At 52.3% G+C, this 25070-nt stretch overlaps 1 protein-coding gene and 1 long non-coding RNA gene across 2 annotated transcripts in view; both read right to left on the bottom strand.

Moving 5' to 3' along the window:
* Window positions 1–8319: 8319 nt before the first annotated feature.
* GARS1 (glycyl-tRNA synthetase 1) overlaps window positions 8320–25070 on the bottom strand; it is a 44368-nt gene continuing 27617 nt past the window's right edge. The window contains exons 10-17 of the mRNA XM_028525505.2: window positions 24454–24618; window positions 21042–21149; window positions 20186–20331; window positions 15209–15294; window positions 12738–12847; window positions 10589–10682; window positions 9757–9947; window positions 8320–8521 (exon numbers count right to left, since the gene is read on the bottom strand). Coding sequence (XP_028381306.1) covers window positions 8396–8521; window positions 9757–9947; window positions 10589–10682; window positions 12738–12847; window positions 15209–15294; window positions 20186–20331; window positions 21042–21149; window positions 24454–24618 — 1026 coding nt within the window. The 3' untranslated portion in view covers window positions 8320–8395. The remainder of the gene's footprint in view (window positions 8522–9756; window positions 9948–10588; window positions 10683–12737; window positions 12848–15208; window positions 15295–20185; window positions 20332–21041; window positions 21150–24453; window positions 24619–25070) is intronic.
* LOC118497027 lies at window positions 16837–19515 on the bottom strand. Its single transcript, XR_004899569.1, has 2 exons — window positions 18258–19515; window positions 16837–17603 (listed from the first exon to the last, which is right to left on the bottom strand). It is a non-coding gene; the product is annotated as an uncharacterized LOC118497027 (long non-coding RNA).

Raw genomic sequence — 25070 nt, forward strand, 5'->3', positions numbered from 1 at the left:
CTCATTAGAACCAACAGGGCCGCTCATTGAAAGCAGACTCTGGGAACCCCTGTTTCCAGACAGCGAGGGACCTAGGAGTCTACACCTTTAACAAGCCCCCCAGGTGATGCAGCACCTCTCTTCCCACAGCCCCACCTCCACGCCGGGACCGTAGAGGGCTAGAGTGAGGGGCCTGCCTTTCTGGAAACCCCTGAGAGAAGGCCGCTGTACAAGGACTGAAAGGGGCAGGTTTAAAACACGTGAACTTATACAGCAGTGCGGTCAGCATGGTTTCCAGGCTCCGCCCCTAGGGTGCCAGCAAGTCTCCGCCCACCTCGGGGGCCCCACTTGGAGAAGTTAATTAGGCAGAGGGATAGGGGAGGGTGGGCTCAGGTCTCTCCCAGCGCTGACTGCGTTTCCTCCAGCTCTTTTCGCTAAGGGTTTCTCGGCTTAGAGCTTCAAGCCCTGCCACCGCAGAGCTGTCGCAGTGGCCTCCTAGCCCCCAGGGAGGAGGTGCGAACTTGCACTTCTGCTTGTAATGGGCTCCAGGAGTGGACCTCGAGTGGGAGGGCCCGGGAGCGCGGGCGGTCCCGCCGGAGGTTCACCTGCTGCTGCCTTCTTTCCCGCCGCGCCCCCCAAGCTCCCCGTGACGGCTGCTCTGCTCGCCCACTGGATGTGAGGCTAGGACTGTGAATGGCTGGAGGGCTCACTGTTGAAGCCTTTTTTCCCTCCTCAAGATTTTATTTTTAGAGGGGACGGAAGAGAGAGGGAGAGAAACATCACTTGGTTGCTCCCCATACACACCCCAACAGACCGGGAATCAAACCAGCAAACTTTTGGTTAGAGAGACCTCGCCCAACCAACTGAGCCACACTGGTCAGCGCTCACTGTTGAGGCTTTAAAGTGGATGGGGACGGGCTCCCGGGGGGAACTCCTGAGTCAAGTCCCAAAGGAGGTGTGAGTAGCTGGCTGTGAGGGTGAGAGGAGGAAGCCCCAAGGACCACTGGCCTGAGGAGGCAGAGGTGCACGGACCTGCCCAGGTGTGTTGGGGAAACGGGAAAAGGACCCTGCGTGCATGCATGCGTGCGTGCATGCGTGCACGCGTGCACGAGGTTGGCAGAGAAAAGGGGGCGGGGCATCGCACAGTGTCATTCTTGGGTAAGCAGAAAAGGCCCTGAGTTTTTAGCTGGATGGGATCATCAGGTGCTGGGCTGTAAACAGACAGTGAAGAGGCGAGAGGACCAGCAGGGAACTGAGATTAGGCGTGCTTTGCAGTAAACTAGGTGGGGGATGGTGGCGGCTGGGACCAGGGCAGGTAGCCGGCTCTGAACAAGCGAAGATGAAGATGCGGTGATGGCTGGATGCGGCACACAGAGACAGGAAGGCCGGCACTGAGGAGTTGTCGTCGCCAACTGAGAGGACCAGCGTGATGGAGGGCACCGGCTTGCACCCTTCAGGATTCTTTCCAGAAAAGTGGAAGGCCTGGTCCTGGTTCTAAAAAGAATGTGTATAAAGATTTTTTAAAACATGTCAGTTCCTGCCCCCAACACTTCCCCACCACCTCATTTTGCTTCATCTCACCGTCAATTAGCTTGCGCACACATGCAGAGCAGTGGGTTCTGACGAACCAAAAATGGCTTTAATTAGAGTAAGTGGTCTCAGTGAGCATAACTGCTGTTGCGCTAATTGGTGCTGGAGTTTTAAGACCTACCCAAAGCAGACAGGCGCGGGCTGGAAAAACTCTGCAGGTCACTTCTGCACCAGGTCCTGAGCCTTGCGAGAGGAAGGCAGGGAGGGAGGTTTGGGGGGGAGAGGGGGGCTCCCTCCGCCTAGGCTCAGGCTCCTGAAACTTCCCTTAGGTTCAGACTCAGGCTGAGGCCCGGACACGGGGCGTGGAGGGTTAGAGCAGAGCTATCCATCACAACTCGGTTCCGGGAGAATCAGGACTGGAATCCACGTCATCTCCAGCACAGAGCTCGCCGAACCCCGCTGCTCTTCCTTGGGGGGCACCCACCCCATCCAACAGGACCATGCTGGGTCTGGTCGCCCCGGGAAACGAAAAGCCCACGGCTTAACCACCCCCCCCCCCCGCCCGACCCCCTCACGCTTTAGTGAGACCATTGCTTGTCCAATAGTCTCACTAAATGCAAGGTTGGTGTAAATTCTTCTTCTCCAGGGGAAACCCCTTTGGGGAGAAGAATGGGTCCAGCATCGGCACAGGGAGAGGAGTTCACAGAGGCACAATAATAGGGGAACAGTGAAAGGAGGAGACCCTCCTCTGTGGGCTCTCCCACAGCCCACGTTACCTACGTCCCCAACCCCCGCCCCCGGTCCCCCAACACACACAACGTACAGAGGTGGCTCCGCGGGGTCGGGCCAGGCTTGGTTCAGCAACCTCGGGGCTTGAGTTCTGGCTAAGAAAGGATTCAGAGCCAAGACCTAAACTACAAGGGGAAGTGTACTCAGAAAGTCACAGAGGTAGAGGAAATGGGCTCAGGAAACAAGTTACTGAGGCGAAAGAGGGCCCCTGGGAGCTGAGGAGAGAGAAAGGGAAAGGGAAGGCTTCTGGGAGGAGAAGAGCAGGAGGAGTGAGGCATGGGCGTGCCCCTGGGGAGGAGAGCCGCTGGGTTCCCTGCCAGGGCTTTTAAGGATGGAGAGCTCAAGGGGCAGCCCCAGGGGCTCGCAACGGAATGCTTTCCAGCTGGGTCCTCGCAGGGCCGTGGTCTCCACCGATTGGTCGGCACCGGGGCAGGCATTAGCCAATGCAGCTGGTCCTGAGGGCAGCCAGGAGATTGCTCATCTGCTCCTGCAGCCTTTCGGGGTCTGGAGCTGAACCAGCTGAGTCCTGGCTGTTACCCCCAGGGGTGAATGTGTAAGGGCGAGGTCCTGCAAGGGCTTGCCTGGGGGTCGTGGGAGGGCATTCTCCCGCCCCGTGTTCCTCCTCTAAGGGGGGTCTACCAGTGACCAGCGACATGCTAGGGGAGGAAAGGTCACCTTGGAGGAGAGGTCCTGGTTTTCCCAGTCTTGCCTGTTGCTAGGCGCCCAGGGGCTTTCTGCCTGGCGACCTTCTGTACCCGGCCCCCCGGCCTTGCTCCGCTCCTGTCTGACTGCCGGCCGCAGAATCAGACTCCCGCAGAGTGAACAGCCGGCGCACATGTGCTGATTCCCACGGACCCCCTTCTCGAAATTGCTCAAGGTAACGCCACCTGTAGTGCCAGAACCCGATTCACGTGTGGACACGTTTGTTTGCACCGTCCATCCTTTAACTGTTGAGACCTCACCAGCAGAGGGCGACGTTGAGCAGAAAAACCAAAACGGCGGCAGATTCTAAACCCAACTGCTAACAAGTGCAGAGAAGGCAGGCCAAGGACGGGAGCCGCCCTCTCAACCAGCTCTGACGGTGACTCCAGGGAGCGGGGGAGAGAAAGACATGTTACTCAGCTCTTTCTTTCACGGACAGATCACTGAACGCTGCAACCATTCTATTCAACCAGCTTTCAGAAAAGGAAACAACCCCTCAACTAGACCGGCGAACCCTCAAGGACCGAATGACTCCAGGGACAGCTCAGCTGTCCCCTCTCCCAGCCACGGCCCTACCTCAGAGTTCCTTTTATCACGACAGCGCTGCAGAGGTTTCTGCTGACCCAGAGCCCTGACGCATGCCTAGCCCTGGCCAAAGGAATCTTAAATGGCTTCACAAGTGGTGCCTACGTGGTCTTTGTGAATCTGGGTGTCAAGGCCAACAGCAATGCTCTTGAAAGGACCTCCCAATGCCACATAAGACTGTGCTTTGGGGTAACTTCCCCCGATGGGCTTATGCTGCACATGGGACAAGAGGCAGAAGTAGGAAGATGAGCCATGGTCAGAGAGAGCGGGAGGAGGGGACAGGAACCGGGGCGTGTGCAGACAGAAGGCATCAGGCCCGTCGCGTGGCAGTGAGCCTGCAAACAGTCTTCCTTCTCTCGCGGTCCTCTCCAGGGTCAGCAACACCCCTCCACCCCCAGAGACGTCCAGAGATGCAGCTGCTCTTGAAGCGAGGCAGGGCTGGTTAGACTGAGACCTCCCAGCCTGGCTGCGAATCTGCTTTTGCCAACTCCACAGTGCGGGACGGGAAGGAAAGGGCTTAACTTGTAGGGTAAGTTTATACACAAGTAAGCATTTCCCGACAGCAAGAAACTGTTTAAGCTTTGCAAGGAGGGACCGAGTGTGGCACAGGCGCAGTGAGGATGGTGACGAGGACGGGAAGTGAGTGAGCAGGGGTCCCCCCAGGAGCTCCATCTCACATCTTGCTAGGAGCCTGTCCAGGCAGCCACAAGGCCCCTCCAGGACTCGAAGACAGTGGCCGAGCTGCCACGCAGCGCCAGGTCAGGCACCTCCGCGGCAGGAGCTTGAGCCTTCCCTGCGTTCGGGGAGCTGAGTGTCCGCTGCTGTCAGGGAGCCTGTGGCTTCCTCACTTACGAAGGCCGGCCTCCCAGAACACTTCTTGTTAAAGAAAAGGTTTTCTGAGGCCCCTCAAGGCACCTTTTCTCAAGCCATCTTCATCCCTACCTAATCCTACTGTACTTTGAACTGGGCTCCAAACTGCTTCAGCCCCCTGCTGGTGTAGCGCACCCAAGAAGGTCTGGCTCCTTTTCCTTTTACGTAATGAGACAGTGATGATACTTACAGTGGGTAAGGCTGCAAGGAGGTGAACACCTAGGAACCCCCTAGAACACTGCCCGGTACATGGCAGGCACCCAACCAACGAGACTTTCACCCGGGAAACCCTGTGCTGGGGCCCCACGGAGTCCCCGGGGAAAGGGAGCAGGCCGGGCTCACGGGGGCGAGGAGAGCGGTTCCCCACAGCACGCTGCACCAGGCACGGGACGCGGCTGCAGAGATGCTCGGGGCTTGTGAGGGCACATTTACCGTCATCTCAGCAGAGCCACCCAAAAACAGCGCCCTCTGAACTCGTCCTTTCTGGCTTGGTGTCAACAGCTTGACCGCTATGGTCAGAAGACGCCCCTCATTTAGCAGAGCTTCCCCCGAGCTGGGGGTCCCGGCTCTTCATGGCTCAAGCTGAGGCACCCACTTCGGTACGGTTCTGCTAACGTGCTGCCCAAGTGGTGCTGACACCCAGGCTCCACCCTGGAGAAACCTGGTAAACTGGTTGGAGCGGGGCACAGCCACGAGTATTTTTTTAAAGAGTTGCAGGGGTTTTTTTAGATTTTATTTACTTATTTTTAGAGAGGGGGAGGGAGAAAGAGAGAGAAACATCAGTGTGTGGTTGCCTCTCCCACAGGAAACCTGGCCTGCAACCCAGGCCATGAACCCTCACTGGGAATCCAACCGGCAACCTCTTGGTTCACAGACCGGCGCTCAATCCACTGAGCCACACCGGTCAGGACCCATGAGTATTTTTTAAGCTCTCCTGTGCAGCCAGGGTTGAGAACCACTCCCTGGCATCTTGTACTGTGGCAATAGGGTTTAAAAGGTGTGTCCTTGGATGCACGGGAAGGATACCCATCCAGTGAGTCACCGGCAGGAGGGTGGAGCCACAGGTAATTCCTGCTGAGGCCCCACATGACATCCCAGAAGGGATGTTAATTCCATCCACATGGTCTTAACACAATGATTGCTTAGAGGCAGCCAGAGGTGAGTTTCGAGGTGCAGTAAAAGTATTCCTCTATTCACTATCTGCATATTCAACTAAATCTTTGTGGTATTGGCAAATTGGAAAAAAAATCCCTGCCTTAAACTCGGTCCGACTATCAGCAAGGATGCTGGTGCAAGGCTCCTCAATGGGAGCAAAGCTGTCGTAACGCTCATCCCAGCCCCAGTCAAGAGATGCAGACTGATGGTCTTCCCTGGGCATTAAATGCGGCTCTATTGAGAGATGATCTGGATTTGTTTCCAAGGCACCTGGTTCTCTCACGAGTAGATCCCACTGGCTCAGACAGCCACTGCCATTCCCCCAAGTCCGTGCTGGTTAAGGGAACAGTAAATGAAGGTCTAAATCTAGATTATCAGGTGTCCCACCCACCCAGGGCCTGCAGGCTGCACACGGCCTGGCATGGCTATGAATGCAGCCCAACAAGAAATCGTGAATTTACTTAAAACCTTTTTTTTTTTTTTTGCTCATCAGTTTTCGTTAGTGTGTGTGTTTCCTGAGTGGCCCAGGAGAACTCTTCTTCCAGGGTGGCCCAGAGATGCCCAAAGGTTGGACATCCTTGGCTCTCGAGAATGAACCTATTTCAAGTGATTTATGGAAAAAAAAAAAGCCTTCCCAAACTGTTGTCACAGAGAAGTTCGGACACCTGGCATCTATGGTGCCGTCTCACACAAGGACCCAGATCATCCCTACGTTCACGTGACTGGGCATGCGTCCTGCTTCGGAGACACGCACCTGCACTCAGTGTCCACTGTTACGGGCTGCCAGGCAATACTGAGGTTCTCGACATAACAGTGTCTCACTGAGTGCCCCGAACCCCGGCCCCAGATCAACGTTATAGCAGCACCCGTGTTCTTACCCACAGTCCATGGGGACAGCCAGGACCTGACCCCTCCCCGTTACTACCTGCACAGAGTGGTTTTGGGAGTAGTTTCTCTGAGACGGTGCTTTGTCTGGCCCTCCCTGCGCTAGGCCAGGCCAACACACCAAACTTGGAAATAACAAAGGCCTCACCGAACATCAAGCTAGAAAGTGCTTGGCTTTTATTTAACCACACACCGGGCTCGAGTAACGGAGCTGTGTGTGCGTGTGAGCGCACACAACTCCCGGGCAGAGCCTCTTCCTTGAGAGAACAGCCTCGCCTGCTTGAGCTCCGCAGCGGCACACACGGCACAAACCCACCCGGAGAGCCCCCCTGCGCCCGCCTCCCCGCTCGGGCGACCCGTCACCGCACAGACACGTGGCCAGGGCGGGGGGTGGCGTGCAGAGAAAGGGAGGGCTCGCGGCTTTAACATTCAGCACCTGTCTCGTGACGAACGCAGTTGCCAGTGAAAAGTGAAAGGAGCTTCGGTTTCAGCGCCTTTATGACCCGAAGCAGGCAAACCCCACCGCGTACGAAACGTGTTTTTCACCCAAGAGTGCGCCAGAGCCGACTGTGGAGGCGGCGGGGCTGGCTGCAGCAGGAAGCACGTGAATGGGAAGGCGGAGAGGCTTCTCCCGCGGGAGAAAGCTGGAGCACATGCCGAGTTAACAGCTGTAAGGGATTTGAGATCAAAGGAATTCCCTAGAAAATGAAAACTGAAGTGTATTTAAAACCTAGTTCCTCCTAACAATGAATGCTTTTAAAAAGCACCAGACAGAAGAGGAGTAAGTTCCAGTATAGGACTGTCTGAAGAGGTTTGTTCAGAAAGTCAGGGCTCAGCCAATCTGCACGCCGAGGGCCTCACTGCACAGCACTGTGACGGGCACCACAGGACAGGAGATGCAAAGGAGAGTGGTCCCAGGGGTTCCACACGACAGGGCAAACACCCCGGAGGTCAGGGGTCGTCCCTCCCTTCCCCGTGCCTCGTGAGAGGAGGCAGGGACACTAAGCAAGGTCTCAACTCCGCAAATAAACGGCTGTGCACACTCACGCAGCCTTGGATTCTTCCTCCTGACAGGTACACCTGTGTGCTCTGAGGATGCCACCCACAAATGAAGGGAAAGCCCCTCAAAACACTCCTAGGATGGAATGAAGACCCCGTGGTGGCTGAGAATTGCTAAGTCAGACCAGACAGAGGGGGGGTCCTGTTGCATCAGGAGTTCGGTGACTTCCAGGGTGACCCGGGGAGCCATGTGCAAGTGCAGCTCCTGCCCGCGCACCGCCTCCTGCAGACCCGGCCCGAGGAGCATCCCCCACCGCCTCGGCTTCCCCACAGGCAGGTCCACAGCCGCCTGCTCGGCACCGTGCACCCCTTCCTCCCAAGAAGAGAAGGAACAGAAAAGGCGGTCCCCAGAGACAGAGAGCGGATTGGGGGACGCATGGGGCTGCGGCTGGGCTGTGGGTGTGCTAAGTGCACGGAGACCTCCTTTGGGAGTGACGGAAATGCTCTACCACCGGAGTGTGGTGGTGGCTGTACAACTCCGTAAGCATGCTAAACATCGCTGGATCACACACTTCACTTCACGTGGCTGAGTTTTAGGGCATGGAAATGGCGCCCCAATAAAGCTGCTGACGAAAGAGCGTACCCGTGTGTGGACAGTGTGCTGTGACGGCGCCGGTCCGCAGGCGGGAGCAGCAGCTCTGCTGGGAACGCAGCAAGAGCGCGCGAGGGCGGGCTGGGTCGGAACGCCTGCGCTTTGATGGGCGCGCTCGGCGGCCACCGGGGGAGGGGGAGTGCGGTCCCCGGGAGCAACCACCACGCGGTGTGTTTGTGAAGTGGACATGGTCAGAGTTTAAGGTTTTATTTTTTTAGTGCAAATGGTCAAAAGTTGCCGAAAATGTCCTCAATCCTCGATTGTCTCTTTTTTTCCAGTTTCTTGCCCTTCAAAGAGAGGGTACCTGGCCTCCACATCGGCCCACGTGATGCTGCCGTTGGCCAGGTCTCGGACCACGCTGGGCAGTTCGGAGACCTGGGGGAAGGAGAGAGAAAGCCCAGAGTCAGCCAACTCGGTGAGACTGTGGAGAAGGACCCACCCTGAGCTCAGGAACCTCTCTGTGCCAAACCAGTGCTTACACGACGACGGGACCCCTGCACGCTGGTCCCCGCAGTGTTTCCTGTCCCTCCCTGTGCAGCACCCCCTGCCACCCCCCACACCCGGGTCCCTGCTCTTCTGCCGGCCCGCAGTGCCGCCAGGCCCACAGGGCCTTTCCTGACAGTTCTAGCTATCTGCGTCTGTTACAGCCACTTCACGTGTGTTCATTTAGCTCTCAGAACGGGGGTCACTCATGTAACACGAGCGAGGGGGGATGGGACACGAGCCAGCCCCAACCGGGGCCAGCCTGTCCCTCAGCCGTACCCGATCCCTCTGGAGATCTTGATGAAACTGTTCTACCCGCTCCCCCCCCTCCCCAGCCCCACCCCCACCCCTGCTTCTGCTTCGGTGGGTCTGGGGCAGAGATTCTGCTTGTCAGGCACGTCCCCAGGGGGCCCAGAGACCACCCGAGAGAACCGCGGAGACGTGGGACGTGGGCCCAGGGAGGCAGATGTGGGTGTGCAGAAAGACAAGCCAGCCACCTGCGACCTCCGAATCGGACCGTAAACTCCCCTGGGAAAAGCAGGCTCTTCCCGGTTTCCCTGCGGCTGACTGTCTGCGTCCAGCTGAGCGGCTACCGGGCTCTGATGCAGACCTGCCCGCGATGGATGAGTTAGTCGGGCGCTGTCAGTGACCCCGGCCACTCCGGCCTCCCCTTCTGCACTTTTCCTGTCTCCACTATTCCTTTCTCGTGGGGAAGTCTACTAAAATGTATGCGTTGTTTTAAACAGATTAGCACGGAGAAGTTTATACCTACACGGGTGCACATTTATACAGAAATGTAAAGACGAAAATGTCTGAGCCTCTCAGAGCCACTCGGGATCCTAGTTCTCCTGCCCGAGTAAACAAACAAACGCCCATAAAAGCAACCTGCCGGAGACTGAGCCCAGGGTGATCCAAACAGCCATAAAACATGAGGAGTGATAATGGGTATTTTCATAATGAGAGCAAGGGGCCCCGGGCGCCTGTGCACCGTCTGATTCGAGCCGGCAATTAGACTCAGACGTCTGGAAGGAAGGGGAGCGTAAGGGCCCGGCAGCCGGCTCCGACCAGAGGGACTCAGCACACATGACACATGTCTGAGACCGCGGGGGCCGGGGCAGGTCAGCCACCTCTGCGCGGATCTGCCGCATGGAGTCTCGGTCCCGCAGGGTCGCAGTGTGCGGGGTCTTGTTCACGGTGTCGAAGTCGATGGTGATGCCGAAGGCCACGCCGATCTCGTCAGTCCTGGCGTAGCGTCTTCCGATGGACCCGGAGGAATCGTCCACTTTGTGGGAGACACCGTTCCTGGTCAGGGCTTCCGCTGCGCAAAACAAAGGAAGGAAATTCAAACTAGAACAAGGGAGAGTCCCAGTGTCATCTAAACGTTGTCTTACAAGACGAGGAGACTACAAAAGGAACTAGGACAGGAGAGTTCTAAGGAACCTCCTCAGAGTTCACTGAGCCCCCTGCTGGAGCTGGAGCTGGAGCCTGGCCCTCCCTCACGCCCACACTGCCCACAGCTGCAGGGGGGCGAGCGTCAGACCAACAGCCGGGGCCTGAGGCCGGTCCTCACCCCACCACCTCCCCCTGCACGACCCTGAGCTGCTCAATGAATGGAACTGTTCCCGTTTCCCAGTTCCCAAATAAGGGAGCCACACCGGGTGACCACGAGGACCCCTGCCAGCGCGGTGGGCCCGGGGGCTGCAGGTCCGCCGGGGTCCCCCGTGAGGGGAGCGGAGGGCCGAGGTCAACAGGAGAAACAAGGGGGCTTTAAATCCTACTCCAGGGCCCACCTCTGCCTCCTCCAAATGCCAGGAGCAAACACTCTGAGCTACTCTCTCAGAGATAAGAGCAGAGGCTTAAATCACTTATTTTTTATTAAAAACCAAAACCAAAACATTATCTAAAATACAGTCTACTTGACAGTGTCCCCACGAAGATGACTCCACTGGATTTGCTTACACAACTCCCTGACGAACGGCATGAACTCCTGGTTTTGGCTCAGGGGCAGGACGGAACATTTGAACGGAGCCACCACGGCCGGGAAACTGAAGAACTAGATGAAAGGGAGAAATCCAGCGTGTCAGTGTGTAAGAATCCAAGGGCTAACGTCCAAACTTCATTAGCAAGCCACCGGATCGCACACCACAAAAAGCAGCGCGACCCGAGAGCGCTGCAGGCTGGCCAGGACCAGAGACCTGCTTTTTAGCTCCGGATCTGGACCCCCTCTGTTGAACCCGCCCTCTCTGGCCCCTGGTTTCTCCATCTAGACAGCAGGTCTCCCCACCTGCTCTGCCTGCTTCCCCGCTGGCCGGAAAGGTGAAATGATGTGGGAGCACTCTCCGCGCTGCCACAGGAGGTGCCGATTTCTGCACCACGTGAGCAGACTTACCTCCTTGCCTCCTCCCGTGCAGATCCCTAAAAAACCTCCCTCCAAACCACCAAACAGGAATGGCTGGTGGGGGGGTTGGGGGGGCGGGGGGAGTCCTGAAACAAAACCCCATTCTAAGAGTTTCCGCATGGCAGAAAGCAACCAGAAAGTTTCATTAGCTCACAATGTATGTCCAAAAGAAGAAATGTGAAACGAGGGGGAATATTCTGTGTCCCTACACCGAAAAGCACAGCCCTCTGAAGCGGCTCCCAGACAGGGTGCAGAGCTGCCCAGAAGGGACGGCGTGAGGCGGTCTGTGGAAGGCGGACTAGCCTGCCACTTCAGGCTGCAAATGAGAACTGAAGACAGCTCTTAAGTGATATTATTTATACGACAGGTTTGCTTGAAGGCCAGACTACGGAGCTCAGAATGAACAGGCCCCAGTGACAAAGGACACAGGTCCCAGTTCAGCCCGACCCCAAAGGATTAACTGTGGCTGTCAGGCCCCGGGGAACAGCACGCTGAGAGTAACCCCCAGGCCCTGCCGGCGTGGCTGCCGGGGCCAGGCCACTCCTCGCCCCCACTCTGTGATAGTTCCGTGGCTCAGAGAAACGGGGACCAGCCTTTATGGGCAAAAAAAATTTTTTTTAATCTCACCGACAATGTTTTTACACCAAATTCACAGGAAAGGGGGTTTAGGGACTACACACTAACAATTTAACGACGTCGCTGGCTTCCCACAGCCCAAGCAAGCTGGTCCCTACGACAGCACCTCTCTCTACGACTCACAGAACACCGCCGCTAACTTACTGCTGCTTAGCCCTTGAAGGTGCTATCAAAACGCTAGTTTTCTCAATATTGTTCGAGTCAAAGGAATAGCTAAAAGTTTTAAAACCTTTTTTAAAAAAACAAGACAAACGGAAAAGCCTGACGCAAGCTAGACACGAAGGAGAACACACGCGGCTGGGAAGCCGCCAGGGGGCCCCGCGTCTGCGAGCCGGGGTCCGGCCCCGGTCCCTCCTCTCCGCGGGACAGGTGAGGAACTGCCCCTTCAGTGTCGGGAGAAGAGGCCACCTTAGGGCAGGGAACGACACAGTAACTTCACTAGCTACACACCACCAGCAGCTCAGACTCAGCCGGTTCCCCTGGACACCTGGGCCAGCACACGAAGACTTGCAACCTCCCAGCAGGGGCAAGGCGGACAGGGGCGAGGGGGGCAAGGCGGGCAAGGCGGGCAAGGCCCCGGGAAGAGATGGAGCGAGAGCCAGGGTAGTGATTCAGGCGCATCAAAGCCAAAAGAAAACTTGAGACATTGTCGAAGACGTCTTATAAACATTGGTTGTTAGCAATGCTTGAATGGTAGGAGGGACTATGCCCCAAATACTAGTGGCCAAATTCTACGAGCCATCCCTTCCTTTCCAGTTTTGGAAAACGTAAGCACATCAGGAAACATCGCTCCTGCCACCCGTGCAACAGAGGGCATCCCCGGGAGGCCTGCGTTCTGTCTCGGAAGGAGCGCACCAGGTGGCTACAGCCTCGGCGCAGTGGACAGACCGCACACCCTCGGTTCCAGCGAAGCGACACACGGCCCACTCTGCTCTGCTCGGCGGACAGCGAGGCACAGACGGGCGGCAGCGCCCTCAGCACGGTCACTCGGTCTCACCCACGTGCCTCAGCAAACTTCACCTCTGACCCTGTGCCAGACAACCACGATGACAGCACCCGCCCGGGACCACTCACCGTTCTCTGCTCGTCCCCCTGGCGCACGTGGAACGTGTGTTCGAACACCGTGTACATGATCCTGCCCAGGCCGAAGGAGGGCTCGATGACATTCGGGACGACCTCCTCCACTGCGAGAGGGAGAGAGGCTCAGCCACGCACTCCCGAACCCCACACAGTGCCCCGCACGTCCTCCGGCCACCACCCCCGTCAGCGCCCCGGATCTCTCTGTTCTAGGAGTGCCCCAGGATGAGGACATCAGAACATCCCTGAACACTGTCTGCGGGTCGGTCCAACGGTGCCTTTACAGAGAAAGCTGGGTTAACAAATAAAACCTCACCTCACTGAACTGTTCATATAGCACGGAGGTGAAGCCAGGCACCGAGGGGTGTCCTCCCCAGCCGGCAGGCCCTGGGCAGCAGCCGCTACGCTCTGCCATCTGCCCTGCCTGCGCACAGTGTTAAAGCGCTACAGCTTTTGTAAGGTTTTGCTAGAATTAACAAACTACCACAATAGCTGAGAAAACTAACAAAAATAATTCCTGCCCTGACCAGTGTGGCTCAGTTGGTTAGGCCTTGTCCCACAAAACAGAAGGTTGCTGGTTCAATTCCCAGGCACATGCCTGGGCTGGGGTTTGATTTCGACCCCCAGTTGTGGCATGTGTGAGAGGCAACCCCATTGCCTTTCTCCCTCCCTCCCCCTCTCTCTAAAAGTAAATATTTTTTTTAAAATTCTGACACGTAACAAGTAATCAAATGGTTTGTTTTGCTTGCTATCTGGATGAGAACCCTTTAAGAGAGCCGGGTGACTGACTGCCACTGTTTCCATGGCCCTGGGGCGAGGTGGCCCCCAGAGAAGCGTCTGCTCAGGGACCGGCAGGCAGTCAGAGCCACTTCCCAGCCACCCCACCCCCCGCCCCGGCACGCCCCAGGGGGGAGGCTGTCCCCGTGGTGCATACAGGACAGGTACTCCTCAGTGTATTCTATCCTGCATAGAAGCCCTGCTGAGCGCTGTCAAGGTCTAAGGTACCTGACCTTGACCTTGGAGGGCTTGTGTTTCCAGGAAAATGAGGCAACTAGAACTAAAATCTCACATACGTGGAAGAGGGGCTATTTCCTTTGTCTGTGATACAGAGTAAGAACAGCATTGCGGAAACACCATCAAGGCATTTTCTGCCCCTTTCCACAGCGCCCCAGCAATGGCGTGGCGCGGCTCGGAGCCAGCGGCCAGGCTGCAACTGGGCAGCTGCAGGTCGCCGAGGAGACCCCGCTCCCTGGCAGCTCCCTCACACGGCTCTCAGGGCCCGCCCAAGCCCGGCTGTGACGTGCCAGAAACGAGCAGGAGCGCAGGCCTGCTCTCTGCACCGGCCGTGGCTTCCAGATCCCCCACCCCCGCTTGGTTTCCGGGAGCTTTCACACGGCCACTGCTAGCCATGAGCACGCTTCCCAGATGTCCTGAAACACACGTGTCCCCGTCCACAGAGCTTCTTCCATCGCGTGGGCCACAGAGCCCGCTATGTTTTTTCCATACAGTAACAGCTCTGACAGCGCTCAGCTGTCTCTGACGTCATTCGAAACAATTCTGTCAGAGTGTACTGTGGCAGCTGTCCTATCAGCGTGCATTAAAAAAAACTTATCAAAATTGGGGAATTTCTGTGCAGCCATTTTAATACTGAAGATAGAAGAATATACACAACATTTTCAGCGTGTTATGCATTATTTCAAGAAAGGTAAAAACCCAACTGAAACCCAGAAAAAGGTCTGTGCGGTGTATGGAGAAGGTGCTGTGACTGATCAAGCACGTCGGCAGGGGTCTGCCAAGTTTCCCGGTCCTGCCCACGCTCTGGCGGGAGAACTCTCTGCTGGGGGCTGCCGCGCACTGGGAGATGTAGGGGCAGTCCCCCCACCCCCCCGGCCTCCACCCACGAGAAGCCAGTAGCGGGAGGGAGCCGACAGACTCAACACACCCAAATCGGTAAAGTTAGTGGTGGAAATGAGAAATGTGCCTTTTATTTTACGGAAAAAAAAAAAAATAATACAGACTCTTTGGCCAACCCAATACAAAAAAATGATCATCTCCTTGGCTTTTGAAAAAGCATGAAAGACCATTCGTCTAAGGGAATTTTAACAAATAAATTTGCCAACAAAAGCAGAAGGAGTGAAATCCTCTCTTACTTAAGAAACCAAAGCACTTTTCCTTAAAATGAAGAAAACACCTTTTTAATCAGAGGTCTCCTTCGTACTCACCTCAGGTCACGGGGAATAGAAAGGTGGCACTATAAATTATTCTCCAGAATGAGTACAATTACATCTTTTTAAAAAGGCCCAAGATAATGCTTTAAACATGTTCATCACAATTAAGGCTGTGACATTAAGAACTTATCTTTCCTCTTCAAAATTTCAGTAAAATTGCTGTCATAAAGTAAAAAAAAAAAAAAAAACCTTTAAGGAGTGATGATATTTTTTGCTTCTTAACTGTTTTCACAAATTTACCGTATAGTGTTTTCTGGAATCTCTTCACACCGACCATGTCTTTGGTTAACTGGAACGTCTTCCCTTCGGTCTCGACAGTGAACTCCCTGCGGAGAAACAAGGCACACGGCGTGTTGGTGAAGACGTGCACCCCCCAGCCTCAGTCTGAAGGGGCTTCACAGGCCGCTGACCTGTGTGTCTCATTTTCAGGGCCGTGCAACTCGGTCAACTCTCCAGACACAACAGCTGAAGTCAACCTCAAATTATTTCATAAGAAATACCCAATTAAGTATTATTCTAACAATGGCACCGAACAGTGTATTCTGGGAGGGACTTGAATATATGACTAGTTTTATAAAATGCCGTAAGTGACTCAATGGCTAATTCCTTTGGTTTTGAGATCACGGTAAAACCAAAAGCAATTTTTTAAAAAACTCGTCAGAAATGGGTCTGCTGGCAGAAGACCACTGTTCTTTCACTGCCCCAACAAATGTAAACAGGACCAGCTTGCCATCTCATACAGAGTAATTTAAAAACCCCCACATTACTTCCAAAATAAACTTTGACATTCATGTTGATGAAGATCAGCTTCAGAGTTTAATGAGTCTGTGTGCTATGTCATTATAAAATATTACCCGCCCCCCGCCCCCAAATCACTGACTGCAGTAGGTTCACGTCCTGAGATACACCCATTGGGTTCAGGTCCCAAGACTTCACATTCATAAAGCGCTTACGAGGCATTTCCTCGCACTGGGACGATCAACCTCGACACCTCACAAGCTGCACGGCTGGCACACAGTGCACTGAGTCCTGCTGGTTTCCGGCAGTGACAACCCCATGCGTCACGTCAGTGGTTTTCACCGATTCCCTCCATTTCTACATTCTGTCGGAAGTGTGTGTGTGCACGCATTAAAGACTCCAGTCCATTAACAGTAGCATGTATGGTCACTCTGAGAGCACAGTCTAAGTACAGAGTAGGCAATAGTCATTGAAAAGCTGCAATGAGCAAGGAGGTAGCCATTATTGGAGAATTAAAGAAGGAAACTGTCTTATTTGCGGATAACATCTAACTAGTGATCTATGTCCATTTCAAAAAGATTTGATGTTGTTTCCACGTAAATAGATGTTGAATTCTGAGGGAGAGAATGCTGTAGAATTTTCCCACTGAAATGGGCACCTGCACCCTCAACAAGGATTCACCTCGCGATGGTTCTCGTGACGAGGGTGTGCCCATGTGCGGCCCCATCGCTCCGGGGGTGCCTGAGGCCCTGCTCTCCACCCTCCTCCCCAGCTGGCCACCGGCACGCTTCCTGCACTGCAGACAGGTCTGCCTGTCCCCGAGTTCCACACAGGACCGTCGGCGTAAGACTGCTTTCACTGAGCCTGACGTCAGGGCAGGTGCCGGCAAACTTTCCATACGGAGCCAGTCATACAAGATTCCAGGGTTTGCAGCCACGTGCGGTCCCTGGTATTCTTTTTCTTAAATGTTTAACGCTTTAAAAATGCAAAACTCACCCTTAGCTGGAGGGCTGTACAAAAACAGTATGAAAGACGGTTCAAGTGCACGTAACAAAATGTGTGCTCCGGTTGTTAGACAGTCTACAGCTGACACTGAAGCTGATCAATAGTGACCTTCAAATTCCAATCGATTTTTGTCTCCTTGTTTCACCAATTACTGAGAAAGGCATGAAGAAATCTCCAACTAGGAAAGTGGATCTGTCGATTTTCCTTTTCAGTTCTGTCAAGTTCGCTTCATGATTTTGAGGCTGTTTTTAGTTGCACACGCAGTTACAAGTGACAGCCCTCTTGATGAGCTGAACTCTTCACAGACTGAAATGCGACTCTGCCCCCGGGAATTCTCCTGCTTCTGACGTCTACCAGTCTGAGATGAATAGAGCCAACCCACCTTCCTGATTAATGTTTTCGTGGAAATATTTTGGTTCTTTTACTTTTCAACTTACTGTGTACTACAATTACAGTAAGTTTCCTGTAAACAGCATTTAATTTAACTGGATCTCGAAGTTTTTAAACAGTCTGACAATGGCCATTCATCCAAGTTTTTAGATCAGCAATTTCTAACCATCTTCATCCCATGGCACGCACACATAAACTAATTACTAAAATTGTGCACCACACCAAAAAATGCATTTTTTTTGCCGATCTGAGAAAAAAAAGGTATAATTTTGACTGACTTACAAAAAATAATAGTAATTACCTACCTTTTTTTGCTCCAAAATGACTTTTTAAAAAATCAGATGCCTATACTTGTATAAAAGGATTTCTAGTGCCAAGAATTAACCAATCAGACACAACCTTATTATGCAACGCGACCAATAAGATGCAACTCTACTATGTGACCTGTATTTATGATTCAAGGCAGGGTATTCACACCGGACGACTACTGTTGTGTTGGCTACTGCCATTTTTTTTTTTTTTTTACATTTTCTTCTTTTTTTTTTTTTTAATTTCAATCATTGTTCAAGTACAGTTTTCTCCCCCCTACTCCCGTTCCAGCCCCTCCACCCAACCCTCCCCCCTTCCCCCCATTACCCCCCACCCCTAGTTTTTGTCCATGTGTCCTCCAAATTTGTCCCTGTAATCCCTACCCATTCCCCCCTGAAATTCCCTCTTCTCTCCCCTCTGGCCACTGTGAGACTATCCCCTATTTCAGTGTCTTTGGTTATATTTTGCTAGTTTTTTGTTTTGTTTTGTTTTGTTGTTTAGATTCCTGTTAAAGGTGATATCATGTGGTATTTGTCTTTCACTGCCTGGCTTGTTTCACTTAGCATAATGCTTTCCAGCTCCATCCATGCTGTTGCAAAGGGTAGGAGCTCCTTCTTTCTTTCTGCTGCATAGAATTCCATTGTGTAAATGTACCATAATTTTTTGATCCATTCATTTACTGATGGGCATCTAGGTTGCTTCCAGCACCTAGCTATTGTAAATTGTGCTGCTATGAACATCGGGGTGCAAAGGTTCTTTTGGATTGGTGTTTTAGTGTTCTTAGGATAGAGTCCCAGCAATGGAATTGCTGGGTCAAAAGGCAGATCCATTTTTAGTTTTCTTCTACTGCCATTTTTTAATACGACAATCTAAGGGAAAAGAAGTCAGTGCCTCTGACTAAACACTCAGGTACTGCACGCTTCAAAAATTCTTGTGGCACACTGGTGGAAAACCATCGGTTTAGGTCGTATGTTAAGGTCACATGCTTAGCACAATTGCTAATACTGTTGAGTTCAAACCTGCCATCTCATGAGTTATTCTGTATTTGCCCCATCTGTTCTTTGTTCATTTTTCCTCTTCTGTCTTTTTCTGGAGTATTTTTTATTATTCTATCTTATCTCCTGTACTGACTTATTAGTTATATCCCTGTGGTTTTGATGTTTTTTCCAGGTAACTGCTCTAGAATTTACTACATACTTTTATTAGCTTGTCACAGTCTACCTTCGAATAACATCACGCCACGTCCCACACAGCACGCGTGCCTTACAGTGGCGCGCTCCCGGTGCTCTGCTGCCATCCTCTGAGTTACCCATGGCGCACGTTTTACCTCCACGTAATACATTTCACAACCCATTGTTACTGTTTTTGCTTTAAACAGTTCGTTATCTATTAAAGACAAGGGGATGTCATTTCAAAGAAATCAGTGAAAATGTCATTTATACCTACCCACATATTTAGCATTCCTAGAGCTCTTAATTTCTTTGGGCAGATCTAAATTTCCACGCTTCCCCTTAAAGACTGTCCTTTAACACTCCTTGCAGTGCAGGCCTGCTGGCAATGAACTCTCTGAGCTTTTGTCTGCCTGAAAGCTTTTTCCCTTCACTTTTGAAGGATATTTTTGCTGGGTCCAGGATTTTTGCCTGTAATCACTTTCAAAACTGCCACTCTACTACACAGTAGCTGGCTCGGTTTTTGATCAGAACTCTATAATCATCTTCTCTTCGCTCCTTTTAATGTAATGAGCCTTTTCTCCCCTGGCCGCCAGGGAGAGTTTTCTCTTCATTGCTGGTTTCCAGCAATTTGATTCTGATGTGCCTTTATGTAGTTTTCTTTGTTTATTCTGCTTGGGGTTCACCTTGAATCGCTGAGTTTACAGTTTGCATCAAATTTGGAAAAATTTCAGCCACTGCTGCATCTGCAGGTATCTCTGCTCTACATCCGCTCCCTCCAAACCACAACTACCCGTCAGAGCGCCCCACGCTGTCCCAGGGGACATTTTTTCTCCTCGTCCCTTTTTCTATGCCCCGTTTTAAACAGTTTCTGTTGCTGCATTAAGCTCAATAATTTCCTTCTGCACATTAAACACCTTGCTGGCGTCACTCAGTGCGTCTTCCCGGGGACACGCCCCCCCATGCTCCTCCCATCAGTCCTCTCCCACACACACTGCACTTCCCCCTCGCGGGCTCGTGCTGCCCCTGCATCTTCGGGCACATACAGCCTGCCTGTAACGACTGTTTTATTATCTTGATGTATTTGTATTTATTCCATGATGTTTGTCATTTCTGAGTCTTTCTTTGGATTGACTCTTTCCCTTGTTATGGGTCATATTTTCATGTCTACAAATTTCTGTTTGGCACGTACAGTGAATGTTGCATTGTTTAGTGCTGAACTTTGTTGTATTCCTTTAAAGATTCTTTTCTACTACTTTTATATGTATGCTTAAAACAATTAGAGAGACTACTACTCCAAAGCTCAAAACAAGAGCACTGACTTAGAGATGGATACAGTTTCTGATCCTTCCTCGGTCACTACCTGGGACAAGTCCCCGTGTCTAAGACAGTCATCGGGAAAGAAAAATGACCTTCACAGTCCATTTCAAACCTGCTTCCGGCGCTAACACCTAAATCTCGGCAAACCCAGTCCTTCAGCCGCAGCCTGGAGAGTGCTGAGCCGCAGAGAATTTCTGAAGACACTCGTCTCAGCCCAGGTCTCAGGAGCTGGCAGAGAGGACGTGTCTGCCTGGGGCCCCCATAAAAGACCCGTCTTAAACCTTACCCTTTCTCGTTCAGCAGCTTCTCCATCTCCGTGATGTACCCCTCGTCACACACGGCAAGGTGCTCCATCACCAGCTTCGCATCCTTCTTGTACGCCTTGCCAACTGCGCCCTTGTTGGGCTCGAACTGCACAACGTTGACGGTTCTGTACGAAGCAGTCAAGGAACCCAAAAACGGGGAACTGCCTCAGCACCTGGGAAATGCTCTTGAGAAGCACAAATCGTTCAACATGAAGTGAACACCGACAATAGAGATTTTTTCCAGAGTCACAGTGAGACAAAGGGCTATCACCTAATCAGCAATACAACCCAATGTACAGCATCGTACGTTCTGATAATAATTTATTCGTTTCTAAAATGTCCAACGCCACTGGCCTAGTCCTAAGATCAGCTCACGACTTGCCTGTCTGGTAAAGGAAGGACACTGCTCCTGTGCGGATTAACATACGAGTGAGCTGAATTACTACTTTTACCCCCCATAACAACGGCACTCATCTTCTAACAGTGGAAGTGTTCATCAGGGCTCTTTACATAAAGGGTATGCAGGCAGGTGCAGGTGTGGGCAGTGCATGTTGGAAATGGCTGAGAAAAACTGCTGCACACCCTGGGAGACATGTAGAGCATTCTCCTGAAAATACTTCTTTTAAGGACCAAATGCCGAGCGGGCGGGCACGTGAAAGATTACGAGTAGAGAGACAGGGAAAGGAGCAGCCAGGGGGGCGAAGTCACAGGTTCAAGTCTTGCCCCGAAGGATCGCACAGCTCGGTTCCCCCACAGGAGAAGGTGTGGACCAGGGCTCATCTAATTCCAAGACGTTTCCACTCCGGTCCCAAGTGGAGAGGTCACCAGAAAGGATATGGGCTCTTTCAGCGGCTTCTCGGCTACCAGGGGGACTTTGGTGGCTTTCGCATGACAGGAAAGGTCGTAGCAGGACCGGTCGGCACACCCGACGATCTCGATCCAGCCCTGAGAGCACAGAAGGATGAGAACGCTTATTCCTGACTCCGGATTCATTCACAAACGTACTCGGATTGTAACTAACTCCGACGCACTGGAGGACAGCCCAGCCACTGACCCCCCACTCAGCTGGTCCACACGTGTGGAATGGGGTGGTCTCACACGCTGGGCAGCGGCAGCCCTGTAAGCCCAACTCTCCTGCGCACACACAGCCGTCTTCCTACTTTCTGGACAGACTCTTCTGCCATGCTGGGGTGTGGGATACACTAACAAATTCCGGGATTTAACTATGGAAATAAATTGTGAACCTAGGGGAAAAAACGGCTTTGTTTCAAATTGGTGACCAGGATTTAAAACGAATCTAGCAGAAACCACCACGAGTTTTCAGGTGAATGCCCGCAGCTCTCACAGCCCACGCCACACGCTGTCTCCTACCCAGCCAGAGAGAGTTCAGTGAAGGGCAGGTGAGGTTTGGGTCGCAGAGTGAAGCTGAAAAACAGCGTGGATGCCGGGTTCTATTTTTGTTAATACTGAAGGTACTTTTCAAAAGCACAATCTAAACTGTTTTCAAAGACCCTTTAGAATCTGTATTTTGAATAAGAACAAAAGAGATAAAAAGCTTGTTTTAGTAAGCAGCTAGTCAGTTTTCGTGAATATTTATTTTTTGCCTTTGATCCGAACAGGGAAAAGTCAACCATCACGAGCTTTCCCAGGGCCTGGTACCGCGTGTGCTTGGAGTAGAGAGAGCAGATGCAAACCTCACAGGCTCAGAAACCCCAACACAGAACAACAGCAAAACCGGAATCAAAGAACGAAGCCCCAAAATATGCAGCTTGACCACCTGACGCTCACTGAGACGTCGAGTGGCATCCTGACATTCCTAAATGTATAAACTCGGCGGTCACCATTCACCAAAGATGGCAATGAACGTGGGTATGAGCTAAAGGGTAAAATTACAGAAACGCGCCTGAGAACGGTAAACAGCTTTGGGGTGGCGGTTACCTCTGAGAAGGAGAGAGAAGGGTGGAGCATTAGCTGTATCAGTAATCTGTTTTTTATTTAAAAAATTAAATACGAAGTACACTAAAAGAAAGCCCTGGTTTTCAGAGGAGCTCTCCCTCTCCATCAGACGCTGTCACCTGGGAGCCTCTGGCTTGCTCAGCCCCGATTCCCAGGGGCCCTACACAGGGCACTGCAGCCCGCTCTCAGTGCCAGGCCTACATCGCTATTTACATTTTTTCTTTAGCTTTTTAAAATTCAGGACTAATTTACATATAACATTATATTAGTTTCACGTATACAATGTAATGATTTATATTTGTAGATACTGCAAAATGATCACCACGGTAAGTCTAGTTGGTATTCATCGCCATTAACAGTTACAGAATTTCTTCTTGTGATGAGGACCTTTAAGGTCTACTTTCTCAGCGACTTTCACATATGCAACACAGTTCTATTAACCACAGTCACCACACTGTACCCACACCCCAAGACTTACTGGGCCCACACTTTCTGGCCCCTAGTCCTTGGAGGCACTCGGGAGAGGAGGAGCAGGAGTGTGGGAGGGCCACTAAAGCCACGTAGCGCAGGGGTGATTAAGAGTGGGGGGGGGCGGAGCCTGCAGCCCTGGTTCGAGTCCCCCCTCCACCGCTCACTAGCTGTAGACTCCAGCAAATGACTTAACTTCTCAGCACTTCAGTTCCCTCAGGCATAATACCTATGAGTAGGACGATGGTGAAGATCACACAAGATATTACACAGCCCTTAGCAATTACAAATGTTGAACAAACACACACACACACACACACACACACACACACAACAGATGCAAAGTAGCCCAGGCCAGACTCAGAACCTGAACAGAGACGGCAAGAGTCTGTGTCCGGTCGGACTGGGACTGGGAGCGAGGGCAGACGACGAGAGGGGCCTGGTGTGGGACAGAGAGAGAGAGATGAGCTTTCCCCACACAAACCGGAAAACGCTATCTTGGTCTGATTCGAAAATAGAAAGAAACTCCAAAAAATCTAAACCATATAAAGAAGTTAATCAGCATCTATATCATTCAAAAATAATTACTACTGTCATTTTGGCACACATATGTCAAACAAGCTTGTGAAGAAATAAAGTTACAAGAAAAACCTAGCAGATCACAGAGACTCTCCTAACTCCACAATGGGAAGAGAACGTATTAAAAACAACACCAAGAACAGCGACTGCAGACGCACGCGTACCATCACACACAGACTGTGTGTCCACAACGCACAGAAAAGCATCTGGACTGACAAACCAAGGCCCCTGGGGCTAGGTGTGGTTTTTACATTTTTAAAGGATTAAAAAAAAACCCCAACCCAACAGCAACAACGAAGACAGGCAACAGAGATCCGCAAAGCCTAAAATATTCACTATCTTGACTACAGAAAATATCTGATCTAGAAAAGAAACAGGGAACGCTTTTGGGGCGAGGCATATAATTGGGAGTTTCACTTTCTACACAGTATTCTTCAGAATTATTTTTTGCTCTTTGTTTTACAAGAGGACTAAATTTTTTATAGCTAATTTTTATTTTTAATTTAAAAAGTCAATCTTAAAAGAAAGGCCCTTTAAACAGTAAAAGTGAAACCGGGGGCACGTGGGACACAGACCCAGGGCTGAGAAGCCCCTCCAGGATGAACCGGCCACCAGAGGCTCTCCCCCGGGCCTGGGTGCTGCTCTGTCCCCACGACCACCCCTGCAGAAAGCACCCCAGGTATCCAAACACCTTTCCATCCTAAGTTTCAGTACGATGTCCATAGCAGGGGGCGGGGTGGGAGGGGCAGTGAAGAGGTGACCCAGAGGGCCTCTCTGAACCATTAAATGCATGGAATTGAGGAAAAGTTGTTCCTAAAGAAGAGGTCAGAATCCGCTGGTCTGTCCCCTATCACTGAACAGCTTTCCACACTGAGAGCCCTAGGGCTGTCTTTACTCAGCTCCTCCTCCACTCACAGTGTCTGCCTGGGGCCTCATGGGGGAAGGGGGGGAGGCCGCCGCTCCTCGGTGCGCTCAGGGACACCCCCCCCCCCTCGCCTGCCCCTGGACTGCACACCGGGCATCCCCCCCACCTATGCTGAGACATCTGATCTTACGGAGGGCACGGGGGATGCAGAGCAGCCCCTCACACGAGCGAGCGCAGGGCAGCTGCTTTGCCCAGGTGCTCAGGAGAAGGCCCCTTCTTTCTGCTCCGCTCGGACACAGAGCGCAGCACGAAAGGCAATTCCGGCACCCCGGCCCCTCAGGGAGCAGCGTGAGACCACACCCCGAAAGCCGCCACACTCACGTAGGACGTCTTGGACTCGGCGTCCCAGCAGTCGCAGGCGTAGTGGGCCATCTCGTTCTCCATGTGCTGCCGGAAGCGGAGCCTGTCCGGCGACACTCCCACCTTCGTGAGGTAGAGGTAGATGCGGCCGAGGAAATAGCCTAACACTGAGTTGTTGATCACACCCTGAAGGTAAAAGAGTACACGGGTAGGGAAGTAAGTGTGCGAGCAAGCACAGAGAAAGGGAAGAGAAGCACATGAACTCTCTGGAAGGCCGAGGCACCATCTTCCACTGAGTTAGTCATAATCTGAAAAATAGCCGAAACACAGGGTAAGCTAATTTACCCAGCTTTCCGAATAACCTCAAAGCCGAGGAGGTGACCTTGGCTATTTTTTACAGGGGTTGATGTCAAGCTAACAAGATGATAATAATGGAGTTATTCAAAATGAAGTTACTTTACCACACTCACTGGGTCGGCAAAAATGTAGCCTCAAACTTTGTATCTTCTAAATCTATAATACTAAAAATGACATTCACCATACTATCCTAAGGAAGGACAGGAGTAGTATCAGAAGGAAATATATTCCTTCTGAATTAACAAACGAAGTAAGACGTGTTGAGGGGAATTTAACGTAGT

The sequence above is a fragment of the Phyllostomus discolor genome, chromosome 10 (assembly GCF_004126475.2).
Source record: "Phyllostomus discolor isolate MPI-MPIP mPhyDis1 chromosome 10, mPhyDis1.pri.v3, whole genome shotgun sequence".
NCBI classification, from domain to species: domain Eukaryota; kingdom Metazoa; phylum Chordata; class Mammalia; order Chiroptera; family Phyllostomidae; genus Phyllostomus; species Phyllostomus discolor.